The 17,037-nt window shown below is 52.2% G+C and overlaps 4 protein-coding genes across 4 annotated transcripts; 3 read left to right on the top strand and 1 right to left on the bottom strand.

Annotated features, from left to right (window-relative positions):
• Nucleotides 1–118: 118 nt before the first annotated feature.
• CGGC5_v005915 (uncharacterized protein) lies at nucleotides 119–1,387 on the top strand (the record flags this gene model as incomplete). Its single annotated transcript, XM_066151587.1, has 1 exon — nucleotides 119–1,387. One exon carries the CDS (start codon nucleotides 119–121, stop codon nucleotides 1,385–1,387), a length of 1,269 nt encoding a protein of 422 aa, XP_066009019.1.
• Nucleotides 1,388–4,312: 2,925 nt separating this feature from the next.
• Nucleotides 4,313–5,845, top strand: CGGC5_v005914 (uncharacterized protein; the record flags this gene model as incomplete). Its single annotated transcript, XM_066151586.1, has 4 exons — nucleotides 4,313–4,801; nucleotides 4,845–4,931; nucleotides 5,727–5,739; nucleotides 5,823–5,845. 4 exons carry the CDS (start codon nucleotides 4,313–4,315, stop codon nucleotides 5,843–5,845), a joined length of 612 nt encoding a protein of 203 aa, XP_066009040.1.
• Nucleotides 5,846–5,968: 123 nt separating this feature from the next.
• klc-2-3 (Kinesin light chain) lies at nucleotides 5,969–10,073 on the bottom strand (the record flags this gene model as incomplete). Its single annotated transcript, XM_066151585.1, has 5 exons — nucleotides 5,969–7,457; nucleotides 7,524–8,669; nucleotides 8,718–8,900; nucleotides 8,953–9,031; nucleotides 9,080–10,073. The coding sequence occupies 5 exons, from the start codon at nucleotides 10,071–10,073 to the stop codon at nucleotides 5,969–5,971; spliced, it is 3,891 nt and encodes a 1,296-aa protein (XP_066009042.1).
• Nucleotides 10,074–12,353: 2,280 nt separating this feature from the next.
• On the top strand, nucleotides 12,354–15,513 carry CGGC5_v005912 (Nephrocystin-3; the record flags this gene model as incomplete). Its single annotated transcript, XM_066151584.1, has 6 exons — nucleotides 12,354–13,300; nucleotides 13,364–13,753; nucleotides 13,824–14,086; nucleotides 14,136–14,415; nucleotides 14,689–15,403; nucleotides 15,457–15,513. The coding sequence occupies 6 exons, from the start codon at nucleotides 12,354–12,356 to the stop codon at nucleotides 15,511–15,513; spliced, it is 2,652 nt and encodes an 883-aa protein (XP_066009041.1).
• Between the last annotated feature and the right edge of the window lie 1,524 nt (nucleotides 15,514–17,037).

Here is a 17,037-nt window from a genome sequence, read left to right as displayed (position 1 = left end):
AGACCGAAGCCCATGCAACACTGTCATCTGTCACTTAAAGTGTCTATTTGCCGTCATCGAATGCTTGCCATGTTTCATCTCCTCTTTGCATTATCCGCCCTAGCCAATGACTGCGACCATGGCCGGAGATGATTGGCTGTATGAAATCAGCGATGATGAAAGTGATCATCGAGACCCAGACATCTCCGACTCCGACGGTGAACTGAACCAGGGCACTTCTCAGCGCAATCAGCTTCCACCCGTCCCTGGAGCGTTACCGTTCTTGGACTACCGCAGATGGGCTCCAGGCCAGTCATACGATGAACAGCCTTCGCGATTGATGCTTTATACGATGCAGTGGAAATCAACCCTAAACAATAGAAAGGCCGTGGAACAAACCGAACAAAACCTTGTCGTAGCCCCGAGCGACTTTTGGAAAGAAGTACTCGCATCTAAGATCGCCGAGATTGTTGCCTCAAAAAAGAAATCCTACGAGACCAGTGCGACGACAATAGTCATGTCGGTTCCCAACGACCGGTCCGGAGACAAGATCACAAAGCATTTTCTAGGGCAACAGATTGATTGGACAGTCATTGAGAGACAGCTGCAAGGATGGAGCCAGCTTCTCCGCGCCGGCAAAAGACTGAAGGTCTACGTGCAGCTGGACTACGTGGAGAGTGCCTCCACGGGCCGGCCCGCTGGACGGGGCGCCACGGCGATTGGCCTTGCGGAACGAACCGCACGGATGGATGCTGAGCGGGACGCTGCTGGCGAGGTTGATCCATGGAGGCGGGTCTACCAGCTCATGAGATGTCCAGGAGCCCCATGCGACAATGGACAATGGTGCTGGCAGGATCGCGCCCGAAAAATGCACCACAAACTCCTGGATCATCACATGAGGGAACTTGTGAGATGGGTACAGCAAGGCCACAAGCTAGAGACCCATGACGATGTTCCCGAGGAGATCCGGGCGCAGTTGTATGCCCAGGAACAACAGGGTCGCAAGCGCAAGCGACAGGCTTCAGGGTCGGACCCGACTAGTCATGTCCCCGTGATCATCCACAACCACATCTCAGACTACTCGACATCTTCGAACAGGGCCTCACCAGATCATGGAAGCTCCCCACCCCCGCGTCTATCACCTCTCTGCGTACCTGGGCTGAGGGATGATGCCGTTGAGACGTACTGCGAGTGGCACCGTTCTAAAGTAAGAAGCGAAACCCAAAAACAACATTTCGAGCTGGCGTACAGCCTGACAATAGCGAGGGGTCTGGATCTCGAGCTTGTTCATGAAGACAATGATGCTCAGTTTTACATCGAGCAGGGTGTGCTGGAAGGCGTGGCCCGCCGATGGGTGCGGGATATCCAGGTGTATATAGACCAAGAACAGGTCGTCTTAGTGGCGTAAAAATCGAATTTGTCTGTTTTGCCTCAGTCTAATGGTTCGTCAATCGAAATCGAACAATTGCGGAAGTGACCCCTAGCACTCTTCTTTCGCTGGCCGACAACCATAACACATTCCTCCAGAAACGATTGGAAATCCGCGATAATAAAGCCTTGGTGTTCGTTCCACACCTGCCGGATGAAGTTCTTCAACTCGCCAAAGAAATGCTCAATGGGAATGATGTCAGGTGAATAGGGGGCCGAGTAAAGCAGTAGTACTCCTGCTGCCGTGCACATCTCCCGTATACGATCCGAGTGATGGAGGATGCGTTGTCCATGATCAAAACAGACCGTGGCTCGGGCCAACGACCGCAATAATGCAAGAGTGTCTCGATGAAACTCTCGAACACCTTGGCGTCCGTCGATCCCTCGAAAACCCGGAAGTGTATCACCCCATCCTGAGTATAGGCCGGCAGGATCTGGTACCTCCGACCGCGGTGAAATCGCTTGATTTGGCGTGGTCGCTTCCCTCGAGGAGCCCAGCCCCGACGCCGTATACCGATGCTCTTATCCACCCCGGATTCGTCAACAAAAACCAACTGCTCGGATCGGTACTGTGAGATTTGGTGCATAAATTCGTCTCGCAGGTCTAGGTTACGCTCTTGAGCGATATTCTGTGTGGCTTTCTGGGACCATTTGTCCTGCCTCAAGGTCCTACTAATGCTGAAGCGGGACACGTCGGCATCGTAGTGTTTGCGGAGGAACGCAGCCATCTTGTCTAGGGTCAGACACGGGTCAACAGCGAGTTGGCCGCGCAGAGCGCTTAGCATGGGAGGCGTGATCGACTTGGGGCGGCCGGGAGTATTTGTCGGAGTCTCTGCAGCCCCAAAGATGCGCAGTTTCGAGCGGATTCGGCGTACCGTTCGTGGATTACATCCGACCAGATTGGCTATGCTGTCATCAGTGGCAGTCGTTTCGCCCAGCAACTTACTGTAAATCATGTTTCGAAGAAGATCATGCGTGGAACGAGCAAGAAAAGGCCCCATGATCGCAAAGCCCGTTGCTGATTCTGCTGACCTTCGCTGGAGTTGCTGATGGAGGGTTTGGGAGATCCGTTTTGGACATTGTGGTCACGACTCAACTGAGAGGCCACGGTGTTCATCCGTTCCTGGCGTAAGCCATTTCTGGAGTAATCAACTCGGTTCCCTGTCAGTACCATGTATGGCACTGATGAAACACACACTGTCAATTTTGCGTCCGTGCGCCCAAAAAAACAAGAGTGTGTATTTCAACAGGACATCTTTTTCGCACTTAGCTGTATGACGCGTAGGAATGATTGCTCCTTCCGTTGAATAGAGCCGAACAATAGCAGCAAGGGAGACAGCAATAAACGGCGTCGAGATGCTGTTTTCGTCTCAACAAAGAAAGTAACAGGCGGCGGCCAACACTCCTACCCACTTTGCTGTTCTCCTCTGTCAGCACAATATGTCAACAAAGATGCTGTTGACGTTAGTGCCCTGGTTTTGCAATGATGTTTCCTGCTACCCGCGAGGTAGTACAGCTGACGGATCAGAAGGATCTGGTGATACACCGGCACGTAGGATGCAGAAACAAAAGAAAGAAGATCCTTGGTTATGGGGAGCAGATGTGACAATGCGATATGCGGCAGGCGAATTGAAACTTTTGCCAGACATGGGATTGAGGCTGGTTGTGGAAGAGGAGGTTTGAAGTTGCGGAGGGAGGGATCACGAAAGAACGCAGCGTTGATTGCTCGTCTGGGTTGGCAGGCAAAGACGTTGAAGCAGGAGCTGGTCAAAGCTCTTCGCCCTTTGCTCCTGTCTACTTTATCGACACCACTCCGTCAGAGCATTGCATTTAAACTGGCTGTGTGGCGGCATCTCCGCCTTCTTCCAAGTCTGACGGAACCCTCAACCTCACAAGATTTTGTCCCTGTCAGACTTTGAAATCACCCACACTATGTCAGCCGCCGATTTAGATCAGCAATATGCTGATAGCACCAACCTTGGCACAGTGCTGAAGCCGATGGAGATGCTGCCCAACTACTGCGCCTACTCCCCCGATCACGAAGAGGACGAAATCGACAAGAACAAGGCCTTGGATAACATTTTCAAGTTATGCAAGACGAGTGCGAAACAATGGCACCTCGAGCTGCCCACTACTTTGCACCGCCAAGGATACCTTTGAACTCGATGCTCTGGTTACTGCGGTCAAGGGAGGGCGATATATTGCGGGGCCGATCTGCTTGCAACACGCGCTTCTGTGTGCATTAAGGAACATGAGCGAAGGAAACTGCTCATTCCACCTGACATGAAGTAATGCTTGAGTAGGGGTCAGAAGGTTGGCGACTGGCCTCAAAAACTCGTAACCACGGTTCCCAGAGAAAGCTTTTCCTACCTGAGCAATGCTTGAATCCTGAAAACCATCTGATTGATCAAGTGGCGTACATCATTCTCATGAGTACAAGAGACAACTTGGCAGCGGCAGACGACTGGACCCCTTACAGTCCGTTGCGTTGACAGCGTCCGCCACCCACTTTCGTCCGGCAGGAAAATTTCCCACTAGCCCAGAACCCCCCTAAATCACTCTAAACTTCACACCTTGATTACATAAGCAAAGGGAGTCTACGTAGCATCTGATTTGCTCAAACTCGCCTCCGTTGGGTACTGTGATGGGGCGTCAAAAACGGCGCTAAAATACGCATTTGGGGTCAAAGGGATGGCAGCTCCGCCCCACGTAAGTAGTCGGGCTGGCCTTGGCGCCCATCCCGGTGGATCTTGCCCTTATGGGCATTTCCGTCACGCACTTTTTCGTATGTAAGCAGTCCAACGTCGCTCCGTGACTTCGTGAGTGCAAGGCATGCATAGTCCATCCGACCCGAGAGTCGTTCGAGGCAGAACTGCTCCTCCCTCCCTCATGGGTTGGTGAGGAAATGCAACAGCAGTCGCATCAAGCGTCGGGCACTCTGCTGCACTTGGCCGCCTATTCAGGTTTCCTTAACGTTGTGAGCTTCCTCCTCAGCAAGGGCACAGACGTAGACATCTCTCTGGAATGCAGCGAGTGTGGGGGAAAGGAGTTCAGGTTTGGAAAAGTCACCTCATTTTACCTGGCTGCGTACCAAGAACACCACGGCGTCGTTCAGCACCTTCGCGCCAGAGCTGAAATCGGTTGGAGCACGTACTGGCCTATACACCGCCAGCTGCCTGAAGTGCTTGAAGCAATGATCTCACGAGAAACGTATTCAGCAGATTCAAAAGACGGCCTTTGGAGTGCTTTCGAGTACGTGTCCAGTGGTTGGTATGACGGGAGGAGGAAGGTTGAAAGGGATGAGGAGGTCAAAAAGGGACAACTGGAGCTGATCGAAGTCGCCATACAGCATCGCGCGTACGATGTCATCGACGGCAAGGACCAGATGGAGTTCGTCAATCATGGTTTGGGAGCTCTTGACTGCTCCGCGGCGCTAGCTCTGGTGCAAGCTGGCCAGTCATGGCGGTGATTTCCATGAGAGCTTCAACGTGGCCGCATTCGCCCGTGCCTGTGATTCCGAGCTGGTAAGCGAAAAAGACTTCGGGGACCAGCGCGAGATGCTCAACATCTTACTGGAAGCGCGGGACGTTGACTGGACCGAAATGGACCGCGTTCTGAAACGGCGCGCGAAAACCGAAGAGCAATAAAAGCCGGGCTTGCCTTCTCCGGAAGTTTTTACAGGAGGGTATTGTGTAGGGGTCGAATCAACCGATTCTTACCATCAACTTAAAACAATAACATAAACTCTTCAAAATGTGTCACATGCCGCACATCAAGAACGAAGCTACCAAGTACACAGAGTCTTCACCACTCCCCACGCGATAAGAGAGTCGTTAAAAACATTACGAAGTGCAATCATACAATCCTCTCACGGTTTCTCAGCGCTCGAAGTGACCTACTACAACCTAAGACGATTGTCTACAAACATTTTACTGTAAAAGGCGTAATGGGTTTCGCGGGATTTCCTACTTACATGTTTAGTGGTGGTGTTGTGGAGCCACAGCTCATGTGGCTTAGCAGCTGACGCCCGTCGCGAGCAAGTACTCACAGCGCCGGCGTTAACATAACTAGCCAGAATCCGAGAGCCAGAAATGGACGCTGCAAATAACCAATGAGACAGCCAGAAACGGCTTACTTGTAGGCTGCAGGGTCCCGTCCTGTCTTATAACGTAGCCAACTGTTGGGCCTGCTCTCCCCTCGCTCCCCCGCCCTACTCTCGTCTCGTCCCGGCTTTCTCTCACTGGCTTGAAGGCTTCTGTGGGTTCGTGACAACCACAGTTTCGCGATTACCGCTTCTTTACTTGGTCTTCTGTGCCCAGTATACGACATCAGGTAAAGCTGGTTTTAACATGTTGATAGGAATGTGGAGAACAATTTAGGCAATGACTGGTTCTAGGAACTAACTAACTATGTAGACGACGGCGCATCCCTCCTATGATACGCACGGGATGATGAATCGCGATGGCAAAAGTTGCTACCTGTCAAGATAGCACTTGCGCCCTATTCATTACAGTATAATTGCGCCTTCTGTATACATAAAATCATCCATTGTCTAAGGGTATCATGGAATCTCATGGCTACTTTCCCCAAACTGTAGTTCCCAGTCCGACAGGGCTGATGCAGAAGATATGGTATGTGGATGATCCATACCAAGAACGTTCCCTCTGAGGCGAACGCAGTCTTGCAGAAGCTGAATAGCATCTTTCCAATGATTCTGGGACTTCCAAGTGTCAGCCAGGTTGTACATGCTCATCAGCGTGTCGGGGTGCTCCTCTCCAAGCACCCTCTTTCTCGTCTCCATCACCCGCACCTCCAGCTCCTCGGCCTCCTTCCATCGACCTTGGCTCCAAAACGTCGACGCCAGGTTGGCCATGCTCGTCAGCGCGTCGGGATGCTCCTCTCCAAGCACCCTCTTTCTCATCTCCATCACCCGCCACCCCAGCTCCTCGGCCTTCTTCCATCGGCCTTGGTTCCAGTACGTCGACGCCAGGTTGGCCATGCTCGTCAGCGTCCAGGGATGCTCCTCTCCGAGAACACTCTTCCATTTTTCCATCACCCGCACATGTAGCCTCTCAGCCTGCTCCCATTGGCCTTGCTTCTCATATATCAGTGCAAGATCATTCATGCTCGTCATCGTGTCGGGATGCTCCTCTCCAAGCACCCTCTTTCTCATCTCCATCACCCGCACCCCCAGCTCCTCGGCCTCCTTCCATCGGCCTTGGTTCCTGTACGTCGACGCCAGGTTGGCCATGCTCGTCAGCGTCGAGGGATGCTCCTCTCCAAGCACCCTTGAGCAAATACTCAGTTCCTTTGCTTGCAGCTCCTCGGCCTCCTTCCATCGGCCTTGGTTCCTGTACGTCGACGCTAGGTTAGCCATGCTGTTCAGCGCGTCGGGATGCTCCTCTCCAAGCACCCTCAAACTCGTCTCCATCACCCGCACCTCCAGCTCCTCAGCCTCCTTCCATCGGCCTTGGTTCCTGTACGTCGCCGCCAGGTTGCCCATGCTGTTCAGCGCGTCGGGATGCTCCTCTCCAAGCACCCTCAAACTCGTCTCCATCACCCGCACCTGCAGCTCCTCAGCCTTCTTCCATCGGCCTTGGTTCCAAAACGTCGCCGCCAGATTGGCCATGCTCGACAGCGTGTCGGGATGCTCCTCTCCAAGCACCCTCTTTCTCGTCTCCATCACCCGCACCTCCAGCTCCTCGGCCTTCTTCCATCGGCCTTGGTCCCTGTATGTCGCCGCCAGATTGGCCATGCTCGACAGCGTGTCGGGATGCTCCTCTCCAAGCACCCTCTTTCTCGTCTCCATCACCCGCACCTCCAGCTCCTCGGCCTCCTTCCATCGGCCTTGGTTCCAAAACGTCGCCGCCAGGTTGGCCTTGCTCGTCATCGTGTCGGGATGCTCCTCTCCAAGCACCCTCTTTCTCATCTCCATCACCCGCACCCCCAGCTCCTCGGCCTCCTTCCATCGGCCTTGGTTCCTGTACGTCGACGCCAGGTTGGCCTTGCTCGTCAGCGTTGAGGGATGCTCCTGACCTAGTCTTTCTGTCCTGATCCTAACAGCGTCTTGTACTAGGATCTCCGCCCTGGAATAGTTGCCAAGCATCACCAAGTACCAAGACACATTCGTCAGTAACTTGCTCCATTCCAGCTGGTCGCGTTCTTCCAACGGCTTTTTGTCCAATAAGGACTGTATATGCGGCACCAGCGTTTGACACTGCTGCCACGTTTCAAATACGCCGGATGGAAAGTGCTGTGAGGCCAATTGAAGAAATAGTGTCTTCCATTGGTCAGGCAAACCATATTCCGAGATCCAAACTTTAGTGCAAAATTGCGCCAGGGAATGCATCTCCAGGAAACCCGGCATAGCCGTCACGGTAACGAGTGAGTAGCTCCGGAGCACATCCAAGTCATCCTCAAAGTCGTTGCTACTGGTTTCAGCATGCTCATCGTCGTTCTCTTCAGAACCTATGTTGCCACTACTGTAGTTATGCAGCATATACTCGGGGATGTTTTGCGCCTGAAAGTAGCTCATGAGCGAAAGAAGGTCGGCTGCCCTGGGCTGCTCCCGTTTGATCTGCTCAAACGTCACCTGCCATGTCACTACGACGGAGTTAGATACGCCTTCATAACGTTGGATATCCCCTCTATCGCTGCGAAGGAGGGTGCCCTTTCGCTGTTCGCTATTATGGAATTCCTCCAAATATGACTCGACGGTCACTCGAGGACTTCGTTTGTGAATGTACGCCGCCGCCTGGTTTATGGCGAGAGGGATGCACTCAAGGGTGCATATAAGGCGTGATGCGACAGCCTCGTTGACGTCTCGGCCCAGCTTCCTTTGTAGAAGCTGTAAAGCCTGTTTTTCCTCCATTGTTGGGACGGTGTAGACCATCTTGACGTTACCCGTTAACCTCTCTGCAGCGTCCTGGCTGCGCGACGTAACGAGAATCTTGCTCTTGGTTCTCTTAGGAAGATACGATGGGTATGTTTCAATACCATCCTTAGAGAATAGCATCTTAACATCATCTGCATTGTCGATAATCATGAGCCACGGGCTCACGTCCTCTCGCTGCAGCCACTTGCAGACCAGCGCTAGGATATTGACGTCAGTGTCGTGGCGACCTGGAAGGGCTAGGACGTCTGCTATAGATCGGTAGGACTCTTCAAATGTTGCTTTGGTGTTGGCGTTAACCCAGAAGATGCTGGTTTCAGATGAGGTGGCGTGGAGTTGGTGAGCGAATTGGATGGCCATCTGAGATTTGCTGTCGCCTTGTTAGTGGGGGCTTCTCAACGCAGCTATGGGGACATACCCGAACCCGCCCATACCCATAAGAGCGAAGCGACTCCCAGGTCCAGCATATTGCTCTTGAATCCATGTCCAGATGTCGGACCGGTTCACAAAATCAGGGTCGGAAGGAAACGGTACGACGAAATGAGGCTTGCGGGCAATCGATAGGTCCTCGGTTTTGCCACGTTGTTCGACAAGAAAACCCCTAAAGAACTTAGAATAGAGTTCATTCGGGTGGATAAGCGGCCTAATCAAACCTTTGCTCGGAACACATCATCCCCACCACTGTTTTCATTTCATCCGTCGTCTGGGTCAACCGCTGTACATCTTTGTGAACTATTCTATATTAGACGGTACTCAGTAAACTGCGTGTAGAATACTAACTAGAACCAAGCACTTCGCCAATTGGCTTCTCAATTTCGACACTGGTTGGCGCAATCTGAAGTAAAAGATCCTTCGCATATGCTGCAGCTACCATGGCTGCAAAGCCTTGCCACGCCTTATTCTTGTGCGAGTCGGAATAGTCGCAGATTCCCCGGATGACTAGACATGGAAAGTGATTCATTAGGCCAGCGGCCTCCATCTCGAAGCAGGCAACGCCGTATTCAGCAGCCAGTTTGTCCCGGATTGTAGCGTTCTTCATGAGCTGATTTGCGCTGGCAATCAACCCATAGTGAATTGCAGGGTCGTCGGTGTGTTCAACTCGTTCGGCTCGGAGTATTATATGGGTTGGATCATCGCTGCATACTTTGGCGCATCCTTCTGACGTTTGCGGATGGATGATTTCCGATCGGTAGAGTCTGTCGCTTGCCGGAGGAGGCCGTGAGTACTCCCCCCGCAGTCGAGGCCATCGTTCCAACGCCTCGTCAATCGCGTTATTCAGCTGATGGCCTTTCCTCTTATATCGACTCTTGAGCGCGCTAACAGCTGTTCGTAGCAGCATGGGTGGTTGGTCTAAAAAGTCTGTATGCTGGAAGGAAATATCCTGGTCCTGCACTGCCTTGCCGAAGTCGTACTGGAAGACGCCACCTTTGCCTCCGTCGCGGCTGCTGACTACAACATCGCCAAGTCGCACATTATGTTTTGAGCTGGGCGCCCCTCCGCCGATGCCGACCATGAGTCCAATGCGCACATTTGGAAAGCTGTGCAGCATGTCTCGAGCCACAGTCCCAGCAGCGTTTGTACCGTACTCCCCATCCGGCAAGACAGCAATAACGACATTATGCCTCCCAATCTTGCCTAGAGCATAGTTGTTATTATCGTTTGGGGCAACTGGGGGACAGTCCTCATGTTCTTCGTCGAGAAAGGCTTGTGCCGCGTCGAACTCGGTGGGAAGAGCGCAGATCCAACCGACAGTGTAGGTTGTGGGATCAGCCATAGCCAGTACTTGTTTGAGTGAGAAATTGAGATGAGCGAGTGCTTGTAACGGAAGATGAAAGGGAATTGAGATAAGAAGAGCAAGGCGATGGAGCATGGCGGGTGTCCTCGTCTATTTGTTGGACGCAAGATCAGGCTGGCAGCAGTCAGCTAGATAGGAGCGGGGTGCTCGGGGGCTGCTCTATCGATTGATTGGCGAAGAGCATGCTAACCATGCCTCTTGGATGAAGCGCGAGAACCAATTGAGAAATGCCATGATATGTATGTCTGCAGCGGTGCAGCAACAGCTTGTTGATGCAGGGCATGGCGATGTTGTTATTGGCGCGCGGTGGTGCCAAGTGGAAGAGGATGCAGAACGCCTGCCACTCACAATTGAGCAGATGCGGGGTTGGTATTAAAATGGATTGGCTCGTGATCATGCTCCCAAGTCTGAGATCAGGCTGTCAGCCCGGCAGCGGATTGTCTTTCTCGAGGCGCGTGTTCTGAACGGTCCGCACAGAGCATGAGGCTTTTGAGGCAATCAGCTTGTTGTGAAATCCTTGCGTTAGCAGAGCCTTGATTAGGGACTGCTGTGCGACATCCAGTTGCGGTGTCATCAAGACAGTTGACACCAAAGTGTCGTCGACAATTGAGGAGAGAAAAGGGAGAGCAATGGGACACCAGCCTGGCAGAAGAAATGGGCGTCCAGCGATTTTTGGTTAGGCAGGGACCCTGCAGTCAACAAGTAAGCCGTTTCTAGCTGTAATCATTACTTGCTGCGTCCAATTCTGGCTTTCTCGCATTCTGGCTCTGTTAACGCCTGCGCAGTGAGTACTTGCCGGCTACGAGGGTAAGCTGCTAAGCCACACAAGCTACGGCTCCACACCACCACTACTAAACATGTTATCTGCAACATTTGGCGAAGCCCATTACGCCTTTTACTGTACAAGCAAGAATACAGTGGCTAACGAAAAGGGCTTCATGCTTAATTCAACACTCTTCCATCTTTCCGCACGGACCCGCCTGTTCTTGGCGCTTACACTGTGCGATCTCATACGGCTGTACCCGTAGCCGATTTGGCGCAGCTTATGGCTCCTGTGCCGAATCCACTTCTTGATTATCACATGCCTTGATAATGGTCACTATGCATGCATAAGTAGAAGCAGGATCGCGCTCTTGTGTTATGATAGTTTTGTGTTAGCTAATCCACTTAATGCACCAGAGACATATCATGATTAACTCATCGCTAATCCCAACTAGTTCTCTCCGAAGCCAGATCTATCGCTAAAATAATCAATTACGCATCCAGCTCTATACAGTATGCATCTGTCTTGGATCACGAAATGGCGTCTCTCAATTTCCGCAGCTTGAAGCATTGTACGACGAAAAGGTCATTAGCTGGCCTGTTTTCCCAGATTCTAGATGGATTGTGCTGCAGTTCATCAAGGTGTTGACCTTCAACACACTCACTACGCTTCTAGCCATCACCATGCCGCCGCCTTCTCATGTATTTAATAGTTAACGAGGCCTTTAAAATTCGACACACGGCGTGGTAAACTCAAAGTCTCTTGGTGGAGTGCTATAGCTGACTGAGCAGCTATCTAGGCATTTGTCAGGGATTTGCTGATGATCATATCGCAGAGGAAGATGTGCTGCGGAAATGCAAAATTAGGCTCCATCATGGCGTTGGGGGTTGCGGCGGGGGTGATGGCTGAGAATGGGTCGGTAGGGCGGTTGATGGAAGCAGTTCCGGGACGTTCCATAGTTCTTGAGCCGTTAGGAGCTCTGTTGTGGAGAATAAAACTGCTGTTCTGGCGTAATTACAGGGATATATTTATGTAGAGCTCTTCTAGGAGGTATTCTTTTCGAGTTTGCAAAATTTTGATTTGGACCAAAGGGACGTGATTTTGGAGGTTTGAGTTATCAAGAACTCACTCACCCCTTCACAGCCTGCGGACTGCTGCTGTGGCATTTCTCATCGACCAAGCAATGGAGGGATCCACATCACCGTGAGCGCGTCCAGAAGTGCATGCTGACAATTGCGGGACCAAATTGGCAGTTTCTTCCACCATGATTCGCCTGCGGCGCAGCACTCAGCCGCACAAGGCTGGCGGCAAGAGGGATTTCCCCTCTCGCAATTGATGGCTTACCTGAGCGACGACTTTGAACGTCAGGTCTCCATTTCCACAGATTAACCTGACGGCCTAGTTTCATTCCTGCCGCTTCTGACGCTCCGGACGATCCGTACTACCGCAACCTACCCTCATCCGACCGATTTAGGAACCCAGGCGATCGACCGAAGATGTCGCAGGAACGGAGCCGCGACGACTACAAGGTGGCATGGATCTGTCCGCTGGAGGTCGAGCAGATCGCAGCCATGGAGATGCTGGACGAGGAACATCCCGCGTTACCAAAGTCCTCAGCAGACCATAACGTGTACAGCCTTGGGAGCATTAACGGCCACAACATTGTTATCGCAGGTCTGCACCAGCCTGGGAACTGCCCTGCGGCTACAGTTGTGGCGCAGATGAGGATGACGTTTCCCAGCTTGCGCTTCGGTCTCTTGGTTGGTATTGGTGGTGGAGTTCCGGTTCAGACGGATAATGGGATGATACGACTGGGTCATGTGATTGTGAGCAAGCCTGCGGGTGGACACTCTGGCGCTCTGCAGTACGATCATGGAAAAGCGAGAGACGGCCAGTTCAAGCGGACGGGTGCACTGATGCCACCGCCGGCAGTCCTTCTCAACGCCGCACAAGCGCTAGCAGTCCAGCGGGCCAGGCTACGTGTTGATCCAGTGCAGCAAAACGTCCGTCGAATCGACATAACAAGCCGTGGCCTTCGACGATTCCAGTATCCTGGCGAGCAAAACGATTATCTTTTCCCACCACATTACAAACACCAACATCAAGGAGCATGTAACACCAAATGCGACCTATCGAAGCGTATACCTCGAACGAGCGATGATGGCGACATGTATGTTATTGTGCATAGGGGCAATATCGCATCTGGAGAGCTGGTGGTGAAGGATGCGTTGCTGAGGGACACACTAGCTCAGGAGGATGGGCTGCTGTGCTTTGAGATGGAGGCTGCTGGGGCGATCGCTGACTTTCCCTGCCTTGTCGTGCGCGGCATTTCGGACTACTGCGACTCGCACAAGAACGACATGTGGCACGGGTACGCGGCAGCTGTAGCAGCAGCGTATGCTCGACAGCTGTTCTTCTACTTGCCGGTAGATGAGGTGCAGCGGTAAGAGAATCATCAGATAGGACATAAGTCTTATCGGTCTTGGTAGCTAATACAACTAAATAGATGCTCTAGTGACGCAACAGGGACAGCCTCTCCTTCATTCATACTTCCCTTCAAGCTGCCCGGAGTCAACAGCGTGAACTACTTCGTGGCCAGACATGAAGAACTCGGTCGTCTCCACGAAGAACTGAAGTGGACTGGACAGCGTCGGACGGTTGTTCTGCACGGCCTGGGTGGCATGGGCAAAACGCAGACGACGATCGCATTTGCGAAGAAACATGGTGATGATTACTCGGCAGTTTTGTGGCTTGATGCGAGAGACACGACAGCGCTCAAGCAGAGCTATCAACGCCTGGCCCAGCGAATTGTTAGAGAGACAGCTTCTCTTGCATACGTCCAGAATGCAATCGATAATGAAGATCTCGATGGAATAGTTGAATCAGCCAAGCGCTGGTTAGATGAACCAAAAAAACAATCGTTGGCTGGTCATCTATGACAACTATGATGATGTCTTATTGGATAGCCACATCACTACCAACCAAAGTGTCCGATGTGCCGCAGAGATGGCGCCTATCTCCGGCAAGACAAGCCAAGCCGAAGCAGCAAGTTCAAAAGCGTACGATATCCGCCCATACCTCCCCGAAACCGACCACGGTGCCGTCATTATCACGACCCGCTCTGCGACAGTGAAGCTCGGGCAGTTGATTCGGCTAAGCAAGCTGGGCGATATCAGCGACAGCTTAGCAATAGTGGCATCAACATCCGGCCGTGATCATTTCAGCAAGGGTATATCACAAACTAGGAAAACTTTGAATAGGACTAAATTATTGAATAGATCCTGATGCTGCGACGCTGGCACGACAGCTGGACGGACTTCCGCTTGCCCTCTCAACAGCTGGAGCCTACCTAAGCCAAGTGACAACGACCTGTGCTGAGTATCTCCGACTATATGAGGAATCATGGCTGCGCTTGCAGAAAGGAAGCCCCCAACTTTTAGAGTACGACCGAGCGTTATATTCTACGTGGGAAGTCTCATTCAGACATATTCAGCAGCAAAGCGTGGGTGCAGCCATGCTCCTACAATTTTGGGCGTACTTTGATAGCGAGGACCTATGGTATGAGCTTCTCCGAGAAGCAGCGTCAGAGGGGCCTACTTGGCTACAAGAGGTGACAGCAGACCAGATCAATTTCAACACAACGATGAGAGTTCTCTGTGAACATGGACTAGTAGAGGCGGACCCACCTAAAGAAGAGGTGGGAAGAGAATCCCACGGATATAGTGTGCATAGGTGTGTTCACGCATGGATGATGTATGTGCTGAATTTAGGAGTCGTGGATAAGGAGATGGCTAGGATAGCGATGAGTTGTGTAGCATCACACGTACCAAGTAAGGAGCAAGTAGAGTATTGGTTAGTCCAAAGACGGCTCTTACAACATGCGGATCAATGCATCATCAAGGTAGCCACTAGCGCGGAGCCGGAGACGAAGGAATGGATGTTCGATTCTTTCGGCAACCTCTACTCGGACCAGGGCCGACTCAAAGAGGCTGAGGCGATGTACGACCGGGCTCTTCAAGGCTACGAGAAGGCACTGGGGCCAGACCACACGTCGACACTCGACACGGTCGACAATCTAGGCATCCTCTACAAGGATCAGGGCCGACTCAAAGAGGCCGAGGCGATGTACGACCGGGCTCTTCAAGGCTACGAGAAGGCACTGGGGCCAGACCACACGTCGACACTCAACGCAGTCGATAATCTAGGCCTCCTCTACAAGGACCAGGGCCGACTCACAGAGGCCGAGGCGATGCACGACCGGGCTGTTCAAGGCTACGAGAAGGCACTGGGGCCAGACCACACGTCGACACTCAACACAGTCGATAATCTAGGCCTCCTCTACAAGGACCAGGGCCGACTCACAGAGGCCGAGGCGATGCACGAACGGGCTCTTCAAGGCTTCGAGAAGGTGTTGCACCCAGAAACGCTGAGAACATATGTTCCTGCCCTTAATGCCCTGGAAAATCTTGGCCGTCTATTTGAGCAACTGGGTGCTACAGATAGAGCCCTCGAGCACTATGATCGCGCTAGAACGGGCATCGCTGATGTATTTGGTTCTAAAAGTGAACGGTATACTCACTTGTCTGATCAGATTCACAGATTACAGCGTCCAAGGCAAGAGTCGGTTCCGCCGCCTCGCGTGGCTACTGGTCATAGCCTGAGATATAAGTGGAAGAATTGGAAAGAAAAGCTGAAAGGTGCGTAGCTAAATATTGGGAGCTGAGGCTTAAGATGCTTTTGGGACATAATTATGGTAATGTATGTAGGCGGTGGTAGTCGTATAGAGAGTATAAGTTACGTGCATAATTGCCTTTATACTTAGAACAATGAGACCCACTGTAGTATACATCGGCCTGCATAACCTGATCCACAGCAAACCCCATGCCCATCGTAATCTGGGTACCTAGCTCATTGAGGACCTCAGGTTGTAGCGGGGTTGATAAGATAAGAATACCTACTGTGCTAAGCGCCAAGAAGCCAAAATGTCCGTGCGCAAAGAGACGAGAGAGTTGCTGAGGATGAAGCCCTTTTCGTCAGCTACTGTAAAGCCATTTACTCATACACCGCTGACGTAGCCACTTTAGGAGGCGAGAGTATCTTCAATACAATCACGACTAACCAAGCCAACAAGACTTGGAGATTGGCAGGGTTGGCCGTGCCTCCGTGTCCCGGTGGCGCCCCGGTAGGGATGTACGAAAGATGCCGACAGAGTTCAAGTGCACATCGGCGGCGACTACAAGGCCATCAGTGAACCAAGAAGGGAAATAGACAAGGTATTATCTATTGAGGACTAGGTCGAGATGCTGTCCGTCTCACTATGCAGGGTGGATGTGATCAGTTTGGTCTCTGTCGGGAGTAGCGTAATCAATGTTCCGTACGAGAGTCATTGAGACCAAACCCCAACGCAGATCCGATGTACTAGCTTAAACAGGCCAGAGCCTATCGAAATTACATCTCGCACTCCCTATGCGACAAAGAGGCGTTCATGGTACTGGCTTCATCCCGAGTGAACGCATCGTGTTACGAAATGACCAGATGTTGCGAGCTCTAACTCAGCGTACCTGATTTCTATCACCACTGCTCAACCTGCACCGAAGCGGCGTCAACGGTCTCAGTCCCAGACACTACAAGGCAGACTGCGATAAAGGATTAGGTCACACCCACCCCGTTGCAAGCCCTCTTCCTCGGACGTAGTGCTCTTCCAAAAGCTCGGACAACATGGGTCGGATTGCCCGGGTTTCGGAGGACAGCAACAAACGGCCCTGATCAAACAGAAACGAACCCGAAAACCCAGCTCCGAGGCTTGTGTCAAGGCCACCTCATAAAAGTCATCAGGCTTCCCGAACATCAAGTTGTGGACCATGAAAGGAATTCCTTCCACGTCACCGGGTGACTCATACGACTCCCTCGCCTGGTCCATCCACCTTGGTTTTTGGGACAGCCATCGTCCTTCGTCCTTCAGGATATCGAGCCGGGGCGAGCAGCAAGGCTTCCCGATGGAAAGAAGGCGACCGTGTGCCATGTGCGGTGTCAGGCGAACACCATTGACAACCTTCTTCAGATTTGGAAAGCTGGAAAAGGTGATTCTATTGCTGTCACTTTTCGAAGACTCGACAATGATGTTCTTGAATTCCGCCCAGGGATTGATGTCGAAGGGGAGCTTGTTGTCGATGTACAAAT

Source organism: Colletotrichum fructicola (assembly GCF_000319635.2).
Source record: "Colletotrichum fructicola Nara gc5 chromosome Unknown KSG_Nara_v1_contig03, whole genome shotgun sequence".
Taxonomy (NCBI): Eukaryota; Fungi; Ascomycota; class Sordariomycetes; order Glomerellales; family Glomerellaceae; genus Colletotrichum; species Colletotrichum fructicola.
The sequence above is the reverse complement of the archived record's forward strand: the minus strand, read 5'-3'. Positions and strand labels throughout refer to the sequence as shown.